The sequence below is a fragment of the Homarus americanus genome, unplaced genomic scaffold, assembly GCF_018991925.1.
Source record: "Homarus americanus isolate GMGI-L3 unplaced genomic scaffold, GMGI_Hamer_2.0 scaffold7626, whole genome shotgun sequence".
Taxonomy (NCBI): Eukaryota; Metazoa; Arthropoda; class Malacostraca; order Decapoda; family Nephropidae; genus Homarus; species Homarus americanus.
In genome coordinates, this window is record NW_024718273.1 from 16448455 (window position 1) to 16468376 (window position 19922).

The 19922-nt window shown below is 44.1% G+C and overlaps 1 protein-coding gene across 1 annotated transcript in view; it reads left to right on the forward strand.

The window, feature by feature from the left end:
* Window positions 1-553: 553 nt before the first annotated feature.
* LOC121859592 (FMRFamide receptor-like) overlaps window positions 554-19922 on the forward strand; it is a 57919-nt gene continuing 38550 nt past the window's right edge. The window contains exon 1 of the mRNA XM_042356529.1: window positions 554-1650. Coding sequence (XP_042212463.1) covers window positions 1116-1650 — 535 coding nt within the window. The 5' untranslated portion in view covers window positions 554-1115. The remainder of the gene's footprint in view (window positions 1651-19922) is intronic.

Consider the following 19922-nt stretch of genomic DNA (forward strand, 5'->3'; position numbering starts at 1 on the left):
ACTTTTCTCACAATAACAAAAGTAAATAAAATACAACTTTTTTTTCGTATATTAATAAAAAGTAAACCAAAATATTTAAACTTTTCTCACACAATTAAATCAAATGTTAAGTTCAGGAATAATTATCTTGTGGTGAAACTAATTTATTCTTTCCATCTGTATGTTAAATATTTCTTAGATAGTCCTCCAATCTACCTGTGTATACCTGCCTTGATTGGATGTGTGTGTGTGTGCGTGTGTGTGTGTGTGTGTGTGTGATATCCCAATCATCACCACAAACACCATAAATCACCCTCACTAACATCACCACCAATATCCCATCACCATCACCACCACCATTTTCATCACCACCACCATCTTCATCACCAATATCATCATCCTCACCAACACCACCTCCACCACCACCACCAGCATCATCGCCATCACTGTCACCACAACCATCATCACCATCACTACCCACACACAGAGAGAGGGAGGGACGGAGAGAGGGAGGGAAGAGTCAAATACACAGACTCCAGCCAGCCAGCCCGCCCTCTGCCGTATCAGTCGGGGCGGAGAGCTCGTACTGAGTGGTTGGCGACCCTTGGCTCTTCCCTCCTCCCTCATCGTCCACAGTGAGACCTCTCTCTCCTCGGACCTCTCCTCGCTGGTAGAGACTATCCTCCTTCCTTCACACACACACACATACCCAAAGTGAAGCTGACATCTCCTTCACACACGCACAGTTCTTGGGTGTTTGTGTGTGGGGTGTGTGTGTGTTTTTCTCTCGACAATTAGTGTTTAGAGGCCAGTAGGAGTCTGTTCTCCTTAACCAAACTTATAAAAACTTAAAATGAACACTCAAGTTTTTGTGGTCACTTGTTGAATCGATGACGTAGGCGGTATATAGAAGAGAGTGAGAGTATGTGTGTGTGTGTCTGTCTGTCTCTGAGTGGACGAGTTTCTCCAGTGATTGACAAGAGTTGAAAACAAAACAAAGGTTATTATCAACTCTTTGGACAGGGAATACTTAACCTAACCGTGACAGCTAAGTATCGTGAGACAGGACAACACTCGGGATCTGTGTCGTACTTTAGTCTTGGAAACTTGAAAAGACTGAACTGAAAGACTGAAACATGGAGGTGCTGGAGATGTTTGAGTGGGCTCCTTCAGGCGTCATCAACAACTCCATATTGTTAGAAGACCCCAATTCGACATCTGTTCTTCTACCTTACGGCCACAACACCTCGCTCTTCAACCTAGACGCTGACAACTACCCATACTACCCAGAGGACCAGAACACCTCCTACATCAGCGTCGAGCATCATGTAGGTCCTCCTGACAAGTCCTCCATACCTTCCACCACCTCCTCGAACTACGCCTCCTACGAGAGGTTCATGGACGAGTCTCGACACTGGGTACAGAGGGTGTTGGTGCCGTTGGTGATGTGTGTGGGCCTGGTGGGGAATGCCGTCTCCATGGTAGTGCTCACAAGGCGTAAGATGAGGTCCTCCACTAACAACTACCTGACGGCGCTGGCTATCTCCGACCTCCTGTATCTGGTGTTCGTGTTCTCTCTGTCTCTCCAACACCACCCGGATATCAAGCAGCCGAGGCACTGGTTCTACTGGCAGTACTTCCGCTACGGTCTCTGGCTCACTGATGCTTCCAGTAAGTACCAAGCTTCCTCTGACTGTGTAAACCTAATCGAGTCTTCCTCTGTCGCGTCTCGTGTTGATGGTATGTCTCCTGCGTAATATCAAATGTCTCTACTCTCACATATACGTGGTACCTAAATGAGATCTTTCGGACTCTTAAACCTTTGATGAACTGCTCTTAAACTACTTGAGTACCATCTCAGTCCCTTGAGTACAATGCTTTTATCGCTTGAGTACGTTGACAGTCCCTTGAGTACAATGCTTTACTATGATGACAGTCCCTCTTGAGTACCATGTTTTACCCCTTGAGTACAACGTTTTACCCCATGAGTACGATGACAGTCCCTTGAGTACAATGTTTTACCCCTTGAGTACAACGTTTTACCCCATGAGTATGATGAGTCTCTTGAGTACGATGTTTTACCCCTTGATTACGATGCCATTCATTTGAGTACAATGACTTAACCCCATAAGTATAATGACTTAACCTCTTCAATACAACGAATTAACCTTATCAGTACGATGTCAGTCACTTGAGTACAACGTTTGAACCCTTAGAGTACCATGAATTAAACCCCTTGAGTACGATGACAGGCCCATGAGTACAAAGATAATAATTAACCAATTGACTAAAGGATCTTAACCACATCCTAGTACAAGAAATTAACCCATTGAGTACTAATAATTAACCCATTGAGTACAATTAATTAACGCAATGAATTACAATTAACTCAGTGAGTACAATTAATTAACCCTTTGAGTACAAATAATTAACCACTTAGTCACAATGTCTTAACCCCTTGAGAACAACGCTTTAACCTTTTGAGAACACTACATTAACCCTTTGAGAATACTACATTAACCCTTTGAGAACACTGCATTAACCCTTTGAGACCACAACAGTAACCCTTTGAGAACACTACATTAACCCTCTGAGAACACTACATTAACCCTTTGAGAACACAATAATAACCCTTTGAGAACACTGCATTAACCCTTTGAGAACACTACATTAACCCTTTGAGAACACTACATTAACCCTTTGAGAACACAACAGTAACCCTTTGAGAACACTACATTAACCCTTTGAGAACACTACATTAACCCTTTGAGAACACTACATTAACAACTTTGAGAACACAACAGTAACCCTTTGAGAACACTACATTAACCCTTTGAGAACACTACATTAACCCTTTGAGAACACTACATTAACCCTTTGAGAACACAACAGTAACCCTTTGAGAACACTACATTAACCCTTTGAGAACACTACATTAACCCTCTGAGAACACTACATTAACCCTTTGAGAACACTACATTAACCCTTTGAGACCACTACATTAACCCTTTGAGACCACTACATTAACCCTTTGAGAACACTACATTAACCCTTTGAGAACACTACATTAACCCTTTGAGAACACAACAATAATAACCCTTTGAGAACACTACATTAACCCTTTGAGACCACTACATTAACCCTTTGAGAACACTACATTAACCCTTTGAGAACACAACATTAACAACTTTGAGAACACAACAGTAACCCTTTGAGAACACTACATTAACCCTTTGAGAACACTACATTAACCTTTTGAGAACACTACATTAACCCTCTGAGAACACTACATTAACCCTTTGAGAACACAACATTAACCCTTTGAGAACACAACATTAACCCTTTGAGAACACTACATTAACCTTTTGAGAACACTACATTAACCCTTTGAAAACACTGCATTAACCCTTTGAGAACACTGTATTAACCCTTTGAGAACACTGCATTAACCCTTTGAAAACACTGCATTAACCCTTTGAGAACACTGTATTAACCCTTTGAGAACACTGCATTAACCCTTTGAGTACAATGTAGCAAAGCCTTCAATACAAAGACCTCTACTTCCCCTTGAGTAAGATTACATTGTACTCATACGGTTCAAGTCATAGTACTCAAGAAATTAAATACAGTATATAAATGGACTCAAGATTGCAGTGGGCGAATGGATACACCACTCGTGTCCCGTCCTAATTGGTCACTGGTTCGATACCCGGGGAATTACTACTCTAGTCAGCTGTGAATAGACACCTCACGATACAGGTTGGGAACTGAAGGTGGTCGAGTGCATTGTCTCCTTAGCTTTTGTTTATACTATGAAATATATAGCTGAGGTGAAAGTTAATCTTGTATTTAGCTTTTGATAATACTACGAAATATTTAGCTGAGGTGAAGGTTAATCTCGTATTTAGCTTTAATTTACACTACGAAATATTTAGCTGAGGTGAAGGTTAATCTCGTATTTAGCTTTTATTTATACTACGAAATTTTTAGTCGAGGCTCCAAGCTAAATGAAAGGAACGATAGCTGGTGTTACCTGTGTTAAGACTGAAGCTAAATGTTAAGTTTATAGCTGTTACATTAATCACATGTTGTCTAGTGTATGAACTGACTCGTTGATACGTTCTTAAACCTTTGAGGATGATGGTTTAACCCTTTGAGGACGGTGGTTTAACCCTTTGAGGACGGTGGTTTAACCCTTTGAGGATGATGGTTTAACCCTTTGAGGACGGTGGTTTAACCCTTTGAGGACGGTGGTTTAACCCTTTGAGGACGGTGGTTTAACCCTTTGAGGATGATGGTTTAACCCTTTGAGGATGATGGTTTAACCCTTTGAGGACGGTAGTTTAACCCTTTGAGGATGATGGTTTAACCCTTTGAGGACGATGGTTTAACCCTTTAAGGACGATGGTTTAACCCTTTGATGGTTAATCCTTAGAGCCCAACAGTTTAATGACGTTAGGTTAGGTTAAGTTAGGTTAGGTTAGCTTAAGTCCATTGTTGTGCACGTTGCTACTCCCGAAGCACGCACAGACACACACACACACACACACACACACACACACACACACACACACAAGGTCTCAACACTCGGTCGGAGATGAAAGATGTGTGGGAACGTTTTCTTGACCTGTTCTAAAGTGCCGGTAAGTGTTCTAAAGTGCCGGTAAGTGTTCTAAAGTGCCGGTAAGTGTTCTAAAGTGCCGGTAAGTGTTCTAAAGTGCCGGTAAGTGTTCTAAAGTGCCGGTAAGTGTTCTAAAGTGCCGGTAAGTGTTCTAAAGTACCGGTAAGTGCCATTAATTTTTGTAATGTGCCTGTAAATGTTGTAAAGTGTCGTTAAGTATTTTGTAAAGTGTCATTAAATACCGTAAAGTGCCATAAATTACTATAAAGTCAGTTAAGTGTTGCATGAAAGTGTCGGAAAGTGATAGTTAGTCCAATAAGCCTGACTGACGACTCGTTCAAGACAGTATGACCCCAACACACTACACGGGGCAGACACTGTACTTGACCACCTCCACTTCCTCAACTGTTAAGTCAACTACCCCCATCTCTACAGTATTGTTAAGTGCTACAGTACCATAAAGTGACTTACAGAACCGTAAAGTACCGTAAAGTGACTTAAAGATCCGTAAAGTACCATAAAAAGACTTAAAGATCCGTAAAGTGCTGAAAAGTACCCCTACATGTGCCGTATAGTACCGCATAGTACCGTAAAGTGACTTAAAACACCGTAAAGTGCTGTAAAGTGCTCCGGACAGTTAATGGGGCTTGAAGGATGTCACTTACCACCAGAGGCCTACTTTCTGAGCCTAATGGGGAGCCGACCATCCTGGAGGGAGGGAGAGAGAGAGAGAGAGAGAGAGAGAGAGAAAAGGGAAAGAGATGATAATAATAATAAAGAAAGTGAGATGGATAATCGGAATAATCTAAAGTTCCTCTCTCCATTTCTCTCATTATCTATATTTTAATTATATATTTCCGGAATAAAAAAAAATATCTAATCACATGGTCTTATTCATCACTCCCTCGTCCAATCATCGTCTAATCTTACACAGAGGAAAGATTAGACGATCACTGAAATTTTGTCCATATCGGGTATAAAAATCATCCGCTAGAGGTTACGATATTTGGTGTTTAATGAAAAATATAAGAGTGGTAGAGTCCAGCAGTCGTCCGCCATATTTGTATTCTGTTCATCCGAGCCATAAATCAGCCCAGACACTTTACAATCTTTTAAAAAAATTTCCGTGACATGTTTTTCATTTTTGTCTTTTATTGTATAGGAAAATTGTGATCAGATATATTATAGGTTTTTTTTTTGTGTGTAGGAGATGTCACTGTGTACAAAAATATATATATATAATAATTAAGAAATAAGAAAAAATATTGGATTAAAAAAAAAACATTGGAACTTACGATTTTTTTTTCGATGACTTTTTTTTTAAAGCAGGTAAACTAAACCTAACCTAACCTAACCTAACCTAACCTAACCTATATTAACGAAATTACTTACAATCAAAGATATTCAAGTTATGTGTGTGTGTGTGTGTGTGTGCGTGTGCGTGTGTGTGTGTGTGTGTGTGTGTGGGTGTGTTTGATGGAGGCGCCGTGGAATTTATATATTCTGCTTTGACAACAACGGAAAAAAAGAATGTTGACAGTATGAGGGGTGAGGGAGAGGGAAGTGAGGTGAGGAAAGGGGAAGTGAAGGTGAGGGGAGGTAAGGGGACGGTTGTGAAGTGGTGAAGGCAAAGTTGAAGGGTGAGTGGTGAGGGAGGTGTATGAGTGGTAGAGAGGAGGTGTATGAGGTGGTGAGGTGTATGAGGTGGTAGAGGGAGGTGTATGGTGGTGAGGAGGTGTATGGTGGTGAGAGGAGGTGTGAGGTGGTGAGAGGGGTGTGCATAGTGGTGAGAGGAGAGGTGTATAGTGGTGAGAGGGTGAGAGGAGGTGTATGAGGTGGTGGAGAGGGGTGAGAGGAGGTGTATGGTGGTGAGAAGGGTGAGAGATGTGTGGTGGTGAGAGGAGGTGTATGGTGGTGGGGGTGAGAGGGAGGTGTGGTGGTGAGAGAGAGGTGTATGGTGGTGAGAGTGTGAGTGGTGAGAGAGAGTGTATGGTGTGAGGGAGGTGTATGGTGGTGAGAGGGGGTGAGGTGGTGTGTAGTGGTGAGAGGTGTATAGTGGTGAGAGTGTATGGTGGTGAGAGTGAGAGGTATATGGTGGTGAGAGGGAGGTGTATGAGTGGTGAGAGGGAGGTGTATGAGTGGTGAGAGGGGGGGTGTATGGTGAGAGGGAGGTGTATGGTGGTGAGAGGAGGTGTGTATGAGTGGTGAGAGGTGTATGAGTGGTGAAGGGATGTGTATGAGTGGTGAGGGGGAGGTGTATGAGTGATGGTGGAGATGTATGAGTGGTGAGGAGATGTATGAGTGGTGAGTGGGAGATGTATGAGTGGTGAGAGGGAGATGTGCAGTGGTGAGAGGGAGATGTGTGAGTGGTGAGAGGGAGATGTATGAGTGGTGAGAGGGGGTAAATAACTTTCATTGAAATTTCTGAAATTCTTTAAATAGACAACTACTTTCTATTCAAATTAACCCAAAAAATAAAAATAATTTGAAATATAAAAGTACTGTCGGCGAGTCGCTTTACCGTAAGTACTTAGACAAGCCCTAAAAATCGGTGTACGGTACTATTTCAATCCCTAAAATAAATATGCAGGCCCTAAAATCGGAGCTATCAGATTTTAAACACCAGAAGCCATTAAAAACATCCAGGGACACTGTATCGATAATAACTACATCACACATCACCACATTCTCAAACATCCAACATCCAGGGACACTGTATCGATAATAACTACATCACACATCACCACATTCTCAAACATCCAACATCCAGGGACACTGTATTGATAATAACTACATCACACATCACCACATTCTAAAACATTCAACATCCAGAGAGCGTTTAAAAAATATTACTTCTGTATATATATTGACATCAAAATAATATATATTACCTAATTTCAGGAACTATAAGTTGCTCTAAATCAAGTTTTTTCCTGGGTTTTTTCCCGATTTTTTCCCCAATTTTTTCCGCCAAGTTTTGTCCCCAATTTTTCCCCTACGATAAGACGCTGAAGGCAGATATATATATAAAAAAAAACAACTTAGTGTGTCATATATAAGTCTGCCGGACCATTAGCCACGTGTAGGAATAAAAGCGGAAAAAAAAACACACAAACATAGTCGCAAATAGGTTTTAATGTGTTTGTGTTGGGGAGTGTGTGTTGGGGAGAGGTGTGTTGGGAGAGGGTGTGTTGGGGAGAGGGTGTGTTGGAGAGAGGGTGTGTGTGTGTGTGTGTGTGTTTGGTGTGTGTGTGTGTGTGTGTTTGGTGTGTGTGTGTGTTTGGTGTGTGTGTGTGTGTGTGTGTGTGTTTGGTGTGTGTGTGTCATAATAACTCCCATTATTAAAACTTACCTTATAATTATCACTAATGAATCACCTCATAATCTATATAACGTTAATTTACCCACATGTTAATAATACCTGATTACTCTTGTTTACATGAGAGTGTTGTTGTTGTTGTTGTTGTTGTTGTGTTTGTTGTGTTGTTGTTGTGTTGTTGTTGTTGTTGTTTGTTGTTGTTGTTGTGTTGTTGTTGTTGTTGTTGTTGTTGTGTTGTTGTTGTTGTTGTTGTGTAAAAGAGTAAAAATAAAATAAATAAAAAATAAATATATATGTTAATGTGAAATAATGTGTGTTAGTATGTGTTAATATGTGGTACTATGTGTTAATACGTGTCGACAGATGTTAATGTGTGTTATTACGTGTTAATGTGTGTTAATGTGTGCTAATATGGTACTATGTGTTAATATGTGTTAATATGTGGTACTATGTGTTAATATGTGTTAATATGTGGTACTATGTGTTAATATGTGTTTTATGTGATAATATGTGGGTTTATTGTTAAAATTTAGTGAAGGTGGACGTTACTGAGTGCAAGATGGTCCACATTAATTGATTTGTCTGTCTGTCTGTCTCACTATCTTTTCTATCTCTGTTTATCAAATTATTTAGTTATTTCTCTATCTCTATTTCTTCTCTCTCTCTCTCTCTCTCTCTCTCTCTCTCTCTCTCTCTCTCTCTCTCTCTCTCTCTCCTGTAGTCAACAAAATGTGTTATCCAATATACCTCTTACTTTCTCTCTCCCTCTGCCTGCCTTCTCCCCTCTCTCTCCTTTGTCTTCCCCCCTCCCCTCCCCCTCTCTCCCTCCTCACTCCCTCTCTCACTCCCACTGTAGTCAACTAAGGCGTCGACCCATATACCACTCTATAAGGAGAGAAGTCATGACCCCACCACCCACCCCCCTCTGAGAGTTGGTCCTCATTCAGGTGGCTGGGACTGCTCTGCCTCTGGTAAACTCAAGGATGGATTCTTTACCTTAGGTGCTGGTTTATGGGTGGTGGGGTGGGGGGTATGGTGGGAGTGTGGGTGAGGAGTGGAGGTGTGGGAGAGTATGAGGAGTAAGTGCGTGTGTGTGGTGTAGTAGAGTGCGTGGTTTAGTTGAGTGTGTGTGTGTGGTGAGCATCCATCACAGTCCCTACCTTCCCCTGACTCTCCTAACATTCAATTTCCACCCATTAATATATCAATCCTATTTTATATGACCTAATTCTCCCTATTTCCACCCATTAATATATCAATCCTATTTTATATAACCAAACTCTCCCTATTTCCACCCATTTACCCTATTTTATATAACCAAACTCACCCTATTTCCACCCATTAATATATCAACCCTATTTTATATGACCAAACTCACCCTATTTTCACCCATTAATATATCAACCCTATTTTATATAACCAAACTCACCCTATTTCCACCCATTAATATATCAACCCCATTTTATATGACCAAACTCACCCTATTTCCACCCATTAATATATCAACCCTATTTTATATAACCAAACTCACCCTATTTCCACCCATTCTACGTAAATCTCATAGGTTCGTAAGGCGTCATAACTAGAGGGTCGTATATTCCAACCAACATTATTCTACATGATGGTTCAGAAATTATGACCAGATCTCTTGACTATATTATAATACTTGTTTATACAGAGAGTGTAAAAAAAATGAGTTATTTTTATTTAGCTCTACTATTACAGAGGTGAAATTAATAGTGTGTTGGGGGTGGGTGTGTGTTGTTGTGTGTGTGTGTTGTGTTGTGTGTGGGTGCTAGAGAGGAGGAGGAGGAAGAGGAGGTGAAGAGAGGAGGAGGAGGTGAAGAGGTGGAAGAGGAGGAAGAAGAGGAATAAGATATAACAAAAACATAAAAACAAAAGAAGAATAACAACAATATTTTTAAAACAACACAACAAACCCACAACACAACAGCCCACAACCCAACCCACAACACAACCACACCACAACACAACCCACCACAACAACCCACAACACCCCACAACCGACCACAACACAACCCACAACACAACCCAACCCTACCACAACACAACCCACAACACAATGCCCCACAATGCAATACAACACAACCCAAACCATACCCACACAACCCACAACACAACACAACCCACAACACAACCCACAACACAACCCACAAACCCACAATCAACCCACAACTGAACCCACACAACCCAACCCACAACTACAACACAACCCTGACACAATCCCCACAAACAGCCACAACACAAGCCCCACAACCCACAACACAGCCACAACTGTAGCCTGACCCACAATGACCCACAACCCAGACCCACAGGCTGACCCACAACACAGCCCAGCCCACAACTACCCTGACACAATGCCGCCATTGACCCACAACCTGACCACAATACAACCCACAACACAACCCACAACACAACCCAGCCACAGCACAACCCACAGCACAGCCCACAACACAACCCAACCCACATACAACCCACAACACAACCACAACACAACCCACAACACAACCCAACCCACAGCAACCCACAACACAACCCACAACACACAACCCACAACACAACCACAACACAACCCACAACACAACCCAGCCCTGACAGCCCACAACACAACCCACAACACAGCCACAACACAACCCAACCCACATGCAACCCACAACACACACAGCACAACCCACAACACAACCCAGCCCAGGACACAGCCCAACCCCACAACACAACCCCAGCCCACAACACAACCCACAACACAACCCACACCCAACCCACAGCCAACCCCACAACACAACCCACAACACACAACCCACAATACAACCCACAACACAACCCACAACACACACCCACAACACAACCCACAACACAACCACACAACCCACAACACAACCCACACAACCACAACCCCACAACACAACCCACAACACAACCCAACCCACAATACAACACACCACAACCCACAACACACAACCACAACCCACAACACAACCCACAACACAACCCAACCCACAACCACAACCCACAACCACAACCCAACACAACCCAACCCACAACACAACCCACAACACACAACCACACACCAACTAAGCTAAATCATGGGTTGTTCCTAAACTTGTGTTGATAAGAATCTCGTTCAGGGCCTGTGTATAATGTCTGCTTCCTTGGCTGGACTGGGGAGATGGGGGAGGTACAGGGAAGGGGTGGGGAGAGGAAGGATGGGGGTGGTGGGGTGATGGGGAGGGTATGAAGATGGGGGGAGGGAAGATGGGGAGATGGTGGGGTGAGGGAGAGTGCAGGGAAGAGGGTGGGAGAGGATGGGGAGATGGTGGGGGTGATGGGGAGGTATGGGAAGAGGGGGGTGGGGAGAGAGGAAGGATGGGGAGATGGTGGGGGGATGGGGAGGGTATGGGAAGAGGGTGGGGAGAGAGGGGATGGGGAGATGGTGGGGGTGGTGATGGGGAGGGTATGGGAAGAGGGTGGGAGAGGAAAAGGATGGGAGATGGTGGGGAGATGGGGAGGAATGGGAAGAGGGTGGGAGGGAAGGATGGGGAGATGGGTGGGGGGTGAGATGGGGAGGGTATGGGAAGGGGGTGGGGAGGAGGAAAAGGATGGGGAGATGGTGGGGGGAGGGTGAGGAAGGATGGGGGCGAGATGGTGGGGTGGAGAGTGGGTGATGGTGAGGGAGGGATGGGGAGAAATGATGGGGGTGAGGAAGAGGAGGGAGTAAAACTCGTTGTAGGGAGGGTGTGTGGATGGGTGGACGAGTGGGCGAGTGGACAGTGGGCGAGTAGATGGAGGAAGTACAGGGAAAAAAACAGGGTATTTTAACCACTCAAGAGACAGGAGACAGGAAAAATTGGGGAAAAATATGTGCATGAACGGGAGAAAATAACGGAAACTTTGGAAAAAGGACAACGATATGTGTGTATGTATGTATGTATGTGTGTGTGTGTGTGTGTGTGTGTGTGTGTGTGTGTGTTGTGTGTGTATGTATGTATGTATGTATGTGTGTGTGTGTGTGTGTGTGTGTGTGTGTGTGTGTGTGTGTGTATGTATGTATGTATGTATGTATGTATGTATAGAAACTAATCCCATTCACTGCCACAGCATTTAACATCTGGATTATGCTAACGAGGTCACCTAACCCCATTGATTACAGTTCCTACATAACATCACATACTATAACATCACATAACATCACACACTATAACATCACATAACATCACATCACATACTATAACATCACACACTATAACATCACATAACATCACATCACATACTATAACATCACATCACATCACATACTATAACATCACATCACATACTATAACAACACATAGCATCACATCACATCACATTACATAACATTACAGAATATTACAGTACGTTACATAACTCGTAATTCCATGTACATAACTTAGCTCGGTTACCGGTTGTCCGTAAAGCGCGACAATTATACGGAGGAGAAATTCATTACAACGGATTCTTTGCGGACATCCGGAATCTATGTTAATTTCGCGACGAATTTAAAGTGTGTGTGTGTGTGTGTGTGTGTGTGTGTGTGTGTGTGTGTGTGTGTGTGTGTGTTGGGTGAAGATAAAGCAGAGCTCGGTATCAGTTTTAATTACGTTGCTACAAGAGTTAAAATTCGCGGTATTAGTTATTGGTCTTCGTCCTTATAGGCCTTAATCTGTGATGTCGTAGTGATAATAACTTGCGGGAGAGGATAGTGTTATGCCTAATCTAATCTAACCTAACCTAACTAAATCTGACTTAATCTAATCTAACCTAACCTAACCCAGCCTAACCTAACCTACCAAAAACACACTATAAATATTCTCTCTACACACACACAACAGGTTAATGAAATAGTATCGCACCATCTTTGTCCCCTGACACCTCCTGACATAACCCTGCCTGTACCCCTGACACAACCCCTGACACAACCCCTGACACAAACCCCTGACATAACCCCTTGACCACCCCTGACATAAACCCTGACACAACCCCTGACATAAACCGACATAAACTGACATGACCCTGACACGAGCCCTAAACTGACCTATCAACGTGGGAATTCAATTTGGATCTTGCTAGTTTTCGCTGACGTCATAAGGGTGTTCACTAAACGGCTGAAAAAAAGAGTTTGAATAGATTCTTTGATGGAATAAATTGGGAAACAAATTTATGAAGGTTGATTTAGCTGCGAGTGAAGGGGTTGTCTGTTTCTGTTTTGAACTTTCATTTTCTGTCTCTATGTCTGTCTGTCTTATCTCTTCCTTTCGTCCTATCTCTTTCTCTCTCTCTCTCTCACATCCTCCTACTTTCTCTCTCACTCTCTCCGTCATTGTTACTTTCCCACTTTCAGCCACTGTCTGTTTGTCCGTCTCTCTCAGGGGAAATCAGACACTTGTGAAACAACGATGAACACTTTCCCATGTTCATGTGTGTTCCGTTCCTCCTGAAGCTTTCAGTGTTCATAAATTCTAAGGAACATTTTTATCCAATTCTCATGAAATATTTTTCTTTTTTTTTATAATTTACAGTATTTTTTTTTAGTTTTAATTCTCCCGATGTAATGGATAATTTTTTTTTTGCTATGTTTTAATTGGAATAAGAATTAAGTTCAGTATTTGATTTAATTCTCATGGTTAGTATTTAATGCATTTTCAATACTAATAAATGCTAAAAAATATTCTAATCTAATTCCCATGAGTTTTATATCCGTTCACTACTAATAAATACTAAACAAAATATATAATCTAATTCTCATAATTATTCTGGTATTTTTTTTACTGTATCATAAATAAATAATAAATTCTGTCAATACTGTAAAGCCCCTATTGAAAAGCCTCTCACTGAGAAAAAAAATAAAATGTTGACGTTGTGAAGAATTTATTCAATATTGGCAACAGTTTTTCCTTTTAATTAACTATGTAATTAAGGTCTCGTGATTCATATGCAAATTATCTTCTAAATGATGATTAATGCTGAAGAGAATTTCATGTTTACTGAGGGAATTTATTTATTTGTAATGTTTTTATTTGTTTTTTTGTTATGATTTGTTGAGATTTTGTTTGTTTATTAAATTTATATATGAATTATTAAGAATCTATTTATTTCAGGTTGCTTAAGCAGGTCAGTTAGTTACCTTTACAAAATCTTCAGTTTACGACAAGAATAATTTACGATAGTTTAAGAATTCTTGATCGTTTTTGGTCGAACTTACGATAAGATTCTGACTTACTTACAATCACCTATACTTTTGTCAACACTTACGATAAAATCTGACTCACTTACAATCCACTACAAATCCATTCTACTAACGACAAAATCGAACTTACAATCCATCTCCTCCTAGTTTCTAATCCATTTATCAAACCTTATGTGGAAAAACAATTAAAAAAACACGGCCATTTGTCATAACTTTTTGAAATTTATCATATTGGCAATTTAGGAGTTCAGACTGTCATAGGAATGAGTGAGACTGTGGGAAAGGGTGGCCAGACTGTGAGGAAGAGGGTGGGCCAGACTGTGAGGAAGAGGGTGGGCCAGACTGTGAGGGTGGGCCAGACTGTGAGGAAGAGGGTGGGCCAGACTGTGGGAGAGGTGACCAGACTGTGAAGGATCTGAGAGGGCTGGACTGTGGGAAGGTGGTGAATGGAGAGGAGCGACTGTAAGTGCATCTGAGGACCTGGCCAAATGGAAGCGGTGGCCATCTGAGGAAGGGGCTGGCCAGATTGACATACCAATTAGAGGTGAGCATAGGAAGAATCAGGGGCCAGTACTGTGTTCACTTAATTAAGGGAAATACTATCGTTTTCCAACACAATAATTCCAGTTTAGTGAGAGGCGATGGTGGTAGTAGGGAATGGTGGTGGTAGTGAGGAGTGGTGGTGTTACTGGGGTGATAGTGGTAGTGGAGATGGTGGTGGTAGTGGGAGGTGGTGGTGGTGGTGTAGTGGGGTGGTGGTGGTGGTAGTGAGGTGATAGTGGTAGTGGAGATGGTGGTGGTAGTGGGGAGTGGTGTGGTACTGGGGGTGGTGGTGGTGTAGGGAATGGTGGTGGTAGTGGGGTTTGGTGGTGGTGTGTGGGGAGGATGGTAGTGGGTATGGTGGTGTGAGATAGTACTGGTGGTAGTAAACGATAGATAGAGATGGCGTCATGGTAGTAGTAGTAGTAGTAGTAGTAGTAGTAAGGTTGTAATGGGTTTGGAAGAGGAGCCAGACACAATGAGATTGATGGGATACATAATGTTGCTCATTATCTCAACAACAGTCCTGGCGTACTCTCTCTCTCTCTCTCTCTCCTCACACACTCCACACACACTGCCTGGTAGTGTTGTTGTGTGTGTGTTGGTGTGTGTGTGTTGTAGTGTGTGTGTGTGTGTGTGTGTGTGTGTGTGTGTGTGTGTGTGTGTGTGTGTGTGTGTGTGTGTGTGTGTGTGTGTGTGTGTGTGGGTGGCAGAGTGTGGTGTGTGTGAGTCAGGTTGTTGTTGTCTATTGAGGATGTGAGAAGTGACAGGTGAAGGTGTTGGTGTGTGTGTGTGTGTGTGTGTGTGTGTGTGTGTGTGTGTGTGTTGTGTGTGTGTGTGTTGCTGTGTGTGTGTGTGTGTGTGTGTGTGTTGCTGTGTGTGTGTGTGTGTGTGTGTGGTGTGTGTGTGTGTGTGTTGCTGTGTGTGTTGCTATGTGTGTGTGTGGACAATAAAACCACACACAATAGAATTATAACTCTTCTTACATAACATAACACAGCACCTCATAACATAACTTACCTTAACACACCTCATAACACAACCTCATAACACAGCACCTCATAACACAGCACCTCACTTAACAGCCTCTCACTTAACACCTCCTTAACACCTCATAACACAGCCTCACTTATACTCATAACACAGCACCTCACTAACTCATAACACAGCACCTCACTTAACACCTTAACCTCCTTAACACAGCACCTCATAACACAACACCTCATAACACATCCTCCTTAACACAGCACCTCCTTAACACCTTCTCAACACAGCACCTCACTTAACACAGCACCTCACTTAACACCTTATAACACAGCACCTTACTTAACACCCTCATAACACAGCACCTCACTTAACACAACACCTCATAACACAAGCACCTCATAACACAGCACCTCACTTAACACAGCACCTCATAACACCTCACTTAACACAGCACTCCCACTACCTCTTAACACAGCACCTCCAACACCTTCACTTAACAGCACCTCCTTAACACCTCATAACACAGCACCTCCTTAACACAACACCTCATAACACAGCACCTCACTTAACACAGCACCTCACTTAACACCTTACTTAACACAGCACCTCTAACACAGCACCTCCTTCACTTAACACAGCACCTTACAACACCTCATAACACAGCACCTCACTTAACACAGCACCTCCTTAACACAGCACCTCACTTAACACAGCACCTCCTTAACACAGCACCTCACTTAACACAGCCTCCTTAACACAGCACCTCATAACACAACCTCATAACACAGCACTTCACTTAACACAGCACCTCACTTAACACAGCACCTTACAACACAGCACCTCATAACACCTCACTTAACACAGCACCTCACTTAACACCTTACTTAACACACCTCACTTAACACCTCACTTAACACAGCACCTCATAACACAGCTCATAACACCTCATAACACAGCACCTCATAACACAGCACCTCACTTAACACAGCACCTCACTTAACACAGCACCTCACTTAACACAGCACCTCACTTAACACAGCACCTCACTTAACACAGCACCTCATAACACAGCACCTCCTTAACACAGCACCTCATAACACAGCACCTCATAACACAGCACCTCACTTAACACAGCACCTCATAACACAGCACCTCACTTAACACAGCACCTCACTTAACACAGCACCTTACTTAACACAGCGCCTCACTTAACACAGCACCTCACTTAACACAGCACCTCACTTAACACAGCACCTCACTTAACAGATTACAATAGTGGCTTCTGTGGTACCCGGATCAGCGTGGGTCACTATTATCTTATTAAAGGTTGTAATGCGCGTCCTGTGTGTGGCTTAGGTCCCTCTTACACCCAACTGACATAAATGGCTGTTAATGATACGACTCTGTGATGAGGTTGTTGTTGTTGGAGTGGTGGTGGGTGGTGGTGGTGGTGAGTGGTGGTGGGTGGTGGGTGGTGGTGAGTAGTGGTGGTGGGTGGTGGTGGTGGTGGTGGTTATTGTTGTTGTTGTTGGTGGTAGTGGTTGTTGTTGTTGTTGTTGTTGAAGGTTAAATTAGTCACAATATCTGCCGCTAGATGTCGACTCTCATCACTGTGTTTACATGTGACGTAATAGCTCCAGTTGTGTCAAATTCAACGAAAGTCTTTATAGATTATCTTTAATTTTCCCTAATAAACTTCCTAAAAAAAAGTTCATATTAATTTATTTCCTATGATTAATTGAACACTTAATAAGAAATATATGTTGTGAATATAGATTTTTTCTTCCTGTGTTCTGGGGGAGATGTGGCACCACCGCATCCACTCTCACTGACAATGGCGGGTCCTTTGAAAATTTTCCTTCGCTCGCGTAAAATATGTCGAAATATTTTTACCTTCCTGCCACAAATTTTCGATATAGTTTATTAATTTTTTTGAGGGGGTAAGTTAAAATATTTTGTGATGGAGAAATATTGTACGTGAGTATATTTTATTGTTTATTTGTTATTTGCGATATCTCTGTTTGATATACGCACAGAGGTGAAAAATACACGTACATGGAAAGAGACAGACAGACACATAGATACAGACACAGACACACACACACACTCTTTCAAACCAAAACGAGAGAATATCCAAGTCGTGTGTCTCTTGTATTTCATTTTAAGTCACAAGAAACGACTCTGTAATTTCGTATATTTGTCAAGTGTCCTAAATAACGGGGTGTGTGAACGTGGTGGGGGGTAGTGTCTCTCTCTCATTCTCTCTTTATTTTATTTCTCTCTCTCTCTCTCTCTCTCTTTTCTACACTGTCGTCTCCGTAAATTAATTGGCAGTACTATACCTAACAATATCTCATCTAATTAGTCAAGATGCCGTTGATATGTCAGTCCTCTCTCTCTCTCTCTCTCCTCTCTCTCTCTCTCTCTCCACATTTTATTTTCGTAATTTAAATCCATTTGTATTTCACAGACAGACACACTCTCAAACCACCCCCCACAAACACTCAACCCCCCCCACACACTCAAACACCCCTCCACACACCCAACCCCCACACCTCAAACACCCCCACACATCTATATAAACCCCACCATATATACTCGTGTTGTGTGACGTAATACTTGTATCTTTTAAAGGATGTGTCTATATGTAACACGAGTCAACAGCTCTCCTCCAGACCTGCAAGAGATGAGGTGTAAGATGAGGCAGGTGGTGAGGGAGAAGGGTGGTGAGGGAGGAGGGTGGTGAGGGAGGAGGGTGGTGAGGGAGGAGGGTGGTGAGGGAGAAGGGTGGTGAGGAGGGAGGGTGGTGAGGAGGAGGGTGGTGAGGAGGAGGGTGGTGAGGAGGAGGGTGGTGAGGGAGAGGGGTGAGGAGAAGGGTGTGAGGAGGAGGGTGATGAGGAGGGTGGTGAGGGAGGAGGGGTGTGAGGTGAGGGAGAAGGGTGGTGAGGGAGAGAGGGTGAGTGAGGGAGAAGGGTGGTGAGGGAGGTGGTGAGGAGGAGGGTGAGGGAGGAGGGTGGTGAGGGAGGAGGGTGGTGAGGGAAGGTGGTGAGGGAGGAGGGAGGTGGTGAGGGAGGTGGTGAGGAGGAGGTGGTGAGGGATGTGAGGTGGTGGTGAGGAGGGAGGGTGGTGAGGGAGGGGTGGTGAGGGAGGAGGGTGGTGAGGAGGAGGGTGGTGAGGGGAGAAGGGTGAAGGGAGGAGGGTGGTGAGGAGGAGGTGGTGAGGAGGAGGTGGTGAGGGAGGAGGTGGTGAGGAGAAGGGTGGTGAGGGAGGAGGTGGTGAGGGAGGGTGAGGTGGGGAGGAGGATGGTGAGGGAGAAGGGTGGTGAGGGAGAAGGGTGGTGAGGAGGGTGGTGAGGAGAAGGTGGTGAGGAGAAGGGTGGTGAGGGAGGAGGGTGGTGAGGGAGGTGAGGTGAGGGAGGAGGGTGGTGAGGGAGGGTGGTGAGGGAGGAGGGTGGTGAGGGAGGAGGGTGGTGAGGAGGTGGGTGAGGAGGAGGAGGGTGGTGAGGAAGGGTGGTGAGGAGGAGGGTGGTGAGGGAGGGTGAGGTGAGGGAGGAGGGTGGTGGGGAGAAGGGTGGTGAGGGAGAAGGGTGGTGAGGAGAAGGGTGGTGGGGAGGAGGGGTGGTGAGGAGGAGGGTGGTGAGGGAGGTGGTGAGGGAGGAGGTGGTGAGGGAGGAAGGTGTGGTGAGGGAGGAGGGTGGTGAGGGAGGCGGGTGGTGAGGGGAGGGAGGGTGGTGAGGGATGTGGTGGGTGGTGAGGGAGGAGAGTGGTGGGGATGTGGTGGGTGGTGAGGGAGGAGGGTGGTGAGGGAGAGGGTGGTGAGGGAGGGTGGTGAGGGAGGAGGGTGGTGAGGGAGGAGGGTGGTGAGGGAGGGTGGTGAGGGAGGAGGGTGGTGAGGGAGGGTGGTGAGGGAGGGTGGTGAGGGGAGGAGGGGTGGTGAGGAGGAGGGTGGTGAGGGAGAAGGGTGGTGAGGAGGAGGGTGGTGAGGGAGGAGGGGTGGTGAGGAGGAGGGTGGTGAGGAGAGGGTGGTGAGGGAGGAGGGTGGTTAGGTTAGGTTAGGTTAGGTTATCATCATCACTCAGAACAAGTCACCAGGTGCGTGGGTGTGTCAGTGCTCTTGTTACCATTGAAGGAGAGAGAGACTGTGTTGAGCTGTCTCCACGCTCACCTCAAGAGGGAGACAGTCTCTAAATGATGATTAATGGCCCAGAGATCTTAAGGTTGTCTCGTCCTGAACATGATACCTGAGACAAGATG